A 5,172-nucleotide genomic window follows, 5' to 3' on the forward strand; every position below is an offset into this window, starting at 1 on the left:
GAAAATGGTAGGTTGTTTGGGTGTGACTTAGAAAACTTCAATTTTCGTGTTTCTTTTTCTTAAAGCGGCTGTATCTTAGCAATACGAGGTCCAATCTTCAATGTCTCTTAGACAATTTTATTGCAAATTTACTGAACCTTTCAAAAAAAATTAGAAATGGTCACTATTTTAAAAAATCGAAAAGTTGCAAATATTTCGCTGAAATCAAAATGTCGGTGGCTATATATACAGCAATTCCATTTGAAAAGAGCCTAAACCGAAAAAAAAGTTCTCCGATCGGGCTCAAAATTTTTCTGGGGGTTCCTTTGCCAAAATAATTAGACCCGTATTTTTTTGTTTGCCATTAGGGTGACCTTCGCCGTGTTAGGGTGGTCTGAAAAATGGCCATTTTCGTCATTTTTCGCAAAAACCTCTTTTTTCGAAAAATCATATCTCCGCGCCATTTCATCCGATTTTAGCTGTCTTAGACGCAAAAGAAAGGTGATGAGTTTGGCTATTTGGGAAAAATAGTAAGAAGTTTCAAAAATCTAGCTTACCATTTGAAAAAGTCGCATGAAAACTTAAAATGGCGTTTTGACCGTGTCTGGACCAAAGAGCCTATGTCTGAAAATATTTTTATCGGATTCCTCGGAAAATTTCACATAACATGACAAAAAATCGGCGATGTCGAACCGTAAGTTTTGGAGATATGATTTTTTGAAAATAAAAACTGAGTTTTTCGACGCGCCACGCGCAAATCGGGAAAGTGACGAAATCGGCAAAAATTAACTTTTTGCACTAAAACTGCGATAACTTTAAAATTTCAGCGATGACCTATAGATGTTATGGTACCAAATGTTGCGTCTTTCAATTACGAAAATTTTGATACACCCAGAAAAAATTTGAGCCCGATCGGAGAACTTTTTTTTCGGTTTAGGCTCTTTTCAAATGGAATTGCTGTATATACAGCAACCTACGCCGAGTTAGGGTGGTCTGAAAAATGGCAATTTTCGTCGATTTTCGCAAAAACCACTTTTTTCAAAAAATCATAACTCCTCGCCATTTAAACCGATTTTAATTGTCTTATACTAAAATGAAAGGTGATAAGTTGGCCTTTTAAAGAAAAATAGTAAAAAGTTTCATAAATCTAGCCTAACATATGAAAAGGGCGTATGAAACTTTAAAATGCCGTTTTGACGGTGTCTGGACCAAAGAGCCTATATCTGGAAATATTTTAATCGGATTCCCCGGACATTTTTACATAACATACTAAAAAATGGGAGGAGTTTATTAACAGGATTCCGAGATATGATTTTTGAAAAAAAAATCCGTGTTTTTCGACGCGCCGCGCGCAAAAACCGGAGAATGACGAAATTGGCAAAAAATTAACTTTTTTCACTAAAACTGCGATAACTTTAAAATTTCAGCGATGACCTATAGATGTTTGGGTACCAAAATTTTTGTAATGAAAAGACGCAACATTTGGTACCCTAACATGTATAGGTCATCGCTGAAATTTTGAAGTTATCGCAGTTTTAGTGAAAAAAGTTATTTTTTTGCCAATTTCGCCATTCTCCGGTTTTTGCGCGCGGCACGTCGAAAAACACGGATTTTTTTTCAAAAAACCATATCTCGGAATCCTGTTAATGAACTCCTCCCATTTTTTTGAATATTATGTAAAAATGTCCGGGGAATCCGATAAAAATATTTCCAGACATAGGCTCTTTGGTCCAGACACCGTCAAAACGGCATTTTAAAGTTTCATACGCCCTTTTCTTACGTTAGGCTAGATTTTTGAAACTTCTTACCTATTTTCTTTAAAAGGCCAACTTATCACCTTTCATATGCGTATAAGACAATTGAAATCAGATAAGATGGCGAGGAGTAATGATTTTTCGAAAAAAGTGGTTTTTGCGAAAATCGACGAAAATGGCCATTTTTCAGACCACCCTAACACGGCGAAGGTCACCCTAATGGCCAAACAAAAAAATACGTGTCTAATAATTTCGGCCAGGGAACCCCCAGAAAAATTTGTTTTTTTTCCATTCTGTTTTCGTGGGGAATTGCTGTATATATATATATGTTTTTTTAGTTAATATGACGATGACGGAATTTATTTATGAAATGACGATGACGGAATCCATGCCTAGCGAAACAATTTTGATAAGAGGGTCTATTAAATCATGAGAATATCATTTGATCCTACGCAGTAGTTGCTATATCGTTTTACAGTGAAGACCTTCGCTAGTTAGAATGTTGTCACCGGGTTTGCTTATCACGTTGGCTTCACTTTGTAGAGGAGCGGTACTCGTTTCGGAGGAAGATGGCAAACAAATTCAGTTACAGGAAGCTGCGGCTTTCGGATATGAGATACTGGAACATCGGCTCGATAATCTGCAAAATACGTATGAAATATCGTGCTGCAGTTTTGAGACTAGGTTTATATTAATTTAACTTATTTAATCTTTTGACAGCTTTTTCAAATTGTTCACATCAATGGAGAAAGTCGAACAAACCAGGCTGGAGGGTCAACGCGCAATGTTGGAACAAATACAGAAAGGAATCACAGTGTATGGAGCCAAGTATTTAATTTTTTTTAAGTGATAACATGAAATTCCGTTATTCTAGACAAACTGTGAATCGGGGAGCACATCGAATCATTGAGGATTGCATGCAAGCGGATGTATCGGGACGGTATTTATTACGTCCAGTTGGTAGCTCCAAAACTTTCGCTGTGGTTTGTGAAGCAGAATCCTTAGGGGGGGGATGGATTGTGATTCAGCAGAGAATCAACGGAACAGTGGAGTTCAATCGTAACTGGGAAGACTATAAGAATGGTTTTGGTTCTGTTGGACAGTTCAACGAGTTTTGGCTTGGCTTAGAAAGGATGCACCAGTTGACAACATCTGATAGCTATGAACTGGCGGTTGAATTGAGAAACGAATCCTCCCACTATGGTTACGCTTTATTTTCTAATTTCAAAGTTGCTGGAGAGAACGACAATTATCGGCTATTCAGTGGATTCAGATATAGCGAAGGAATAATTGGTAATACGATTCAAATTTCGTTCAATGAACAATTTTCAGCGAATGATAAAGATTATGATAAAGAAACTGATATCCATTGTGGATCGAAATACAAGGGTGGATGGTGGTTTTTCGACTGCGATCGAGCGTAAGTATTTCCAAAAACAAAGCACACCATATAAATTCAAAAACTTTTTCGTTGCAGGAACCTTAACGGCCCGTACAAGAAAGACCCTCAAACTGGACGAGGTATCTACTGGAAAAACTGGGCAGATGCTGCAACGTACAGTCGGATTATGATCCGTCGCTGTTAGTTTAAGAAACGATTTGTAATTAAAATTTGAGTTTATAAAAAACAAGATTAAACATAACCATGAATAGCAGCCTTAAGTAAATCGAGGAAAAAAAATTTAAATTAAATATGAATTATTCAATCTTTGTATTTTTCAAGAAATCCCGAACGTAGTTATAATCCTTTCTAATAGATAGCAGAATTTTGAGTCCATCAGCACACAAGTGGATGGAAGCTCGTAAAGCACCAGATTTGATAAACCCGGTCAGCCACTTTCGCACCGAATCCGCTACGATGTTTTCACAAAAATGGGTGGCAACTTTTCCCGTCGTTCAAATTCTTCCTTCTCGCTCACGTCTACAGCTGCAACGAGCTGCAAATGACACATTCTCCAGCGACAAAAACGACTCGTTTAGATATTTATTCGTGTTTTCATTGATCAAATCATCAATTGTTACTGGATTAACAATACGAAATGTTCAACATTATTCCTATTGTTTTTTAAGAAAATACACGGCTTTTTAAATTGTATGTGGAAACTTAAGAAAATATATATTTTCGATTGATTTTTTTTTATAATCCAGCGAAACGGGATATATTTTTATACGGGAAAAATCCAGGGATTTTCCGAGTCGGAAAATTTGATGCTGGAGTGCAGTGACTCTCAACCTTTTTCGTAACATTCCTCCTTCGCTAATTTTCAAGAACTGCATTCTCCTCCCCCTATTTTGTCATGTTGAAGAAAAAAAATCGTTGCTCATTATTATTTTTGATTCATCAATATTTTCGATTCAATAACGTCATGTTTCGAAATCCGGACACTTAGTAGAATACAGCCCGGGAGCATGTTGACAGCTCCCATAGAGCGTACCCCTTTTTGTGGGCCCAGTGGGCCTAAGATGGCGGCCTTCGATATTATCAAGCCAAACTTTTGAAAATGGCGAATAGTTTAAATTAATTTAGTTTTTGTCTTGTTTCGGTTTAAAACGACAAAATATGCAGTCTGGAATCATTTCTTAAAAAACTTGTTTAGAGATACGCCACGTTCAAATATTAGTCTAGAACAGTTGAAGTGAGCGTGCCGCGAAAGCCGTCACGAAACAAAATTTCCCCATGCAAATTTTGAGTTGCGTATTTAATGGGTGTACTCCGACGAGGCCCACTGGCCATCCGTCGGAGTATACGCGCAACTCACGAAAACTGTCATCTTAGGGACCGGCTGGTAGAATATCATTTTTGTTATAGCTGGCAAAAAATTATGTAATAAGTTGGAAATGTAGAAATATCATCAGGATGTAGTATAAACAGTCCGTTTTAAGAGAATGCATGCAAAATATGTCTTTTCTAACAATTTTTCAACAGAATTTGAAAATAAAAATCACTTATTGTGCTCCAAATCCCGGGCACTTATAAAGGCTGATTCGAAATCCGGACACTTCTGCTTCGAATTCCGGACACTCGATTTTGCTGATTAATCGCACAAATTTGGACTGAAATGTTAGTGAATGGCATTCTTCAGGTCTCAAATAAGCTATTCATATCAAAACAATCGATATTTAATATAAAAATTTGCTAGAATTTAAGGAAATCAAAACCATAAATTCTTGCATTGCCTTCCCGGTGCTTCTGACGCCTATGCAATATTTCAGTGAAATGTTTCGCATTTTTGGTAAAGTTATAATTTTATTTAATTTTATTTTTTTACGTTAACTACAGCGTTCAAATAAACTTTAAATGAAAGTTGATGTTGAAATTCATCAAAAAACATAATAGTTTTGACATGCATAATGCGAACTTATATCCAAATAATTGATAACACAAGATGAGGTGTCCCGGTTTCGAAGCGTCCGAGAATTTGAATCATGACGTTGTTCG

General features: G+C 36.6%; 1 protein-coding gene across 2 annotated transcripts; it reads left to right on the plus strand.

Moving 5' to 3' along the window:
• Positions 1-2,166: 2,166 nt before the first annotated feature.
• LOC120418949 (fibrinogen-like protein 1) lies at positions 2,167-3,439 on the plus strand. Of its 2 annotated transcripts, none has more exons than XM_039581486.2 (4): positions 2,167-2,384; positions 2,454-2,549; positions 2,608-3,153; positions 3,211-3,439. In XM_039581486.2, the coding sequence occupies exons 1-4, from the start codon at positions 2,233-2,235 to the stop codon at positions 3,317-3,319; spliced, it is 903 nt and encodes a 300-aa protein (XP_039437420.1). In that variant the 5' UTR covers positions 2,167-2,232; the 3' UTR covers positions 3,320-3,439. The 2 variants fall into 2 exon arrangements, with proteins under 2 accessions (XP_039437420.1, XP_052562969.1); XM_052707009.1 differs by having other exon boundaries at positions 2,608-3,026.
• The last annotated feature ends 1,733 nt before the right edge of the window (positions 3,440-5,172 follow it).

This window comes from Culex pipiens, chromosome 2 (genome assembly GCF_016801865.2).
Source record: "Culex pipiens pallens isolate TS chromosome 2, TS_CPP_V2, whole genome shotgun sequence".
Taxonomy (NCBI): Eukaryota; Metazoa; Arthropoda; class Insecta; order Diptera; family Culicidae; genus Culex; species Culex pipiens.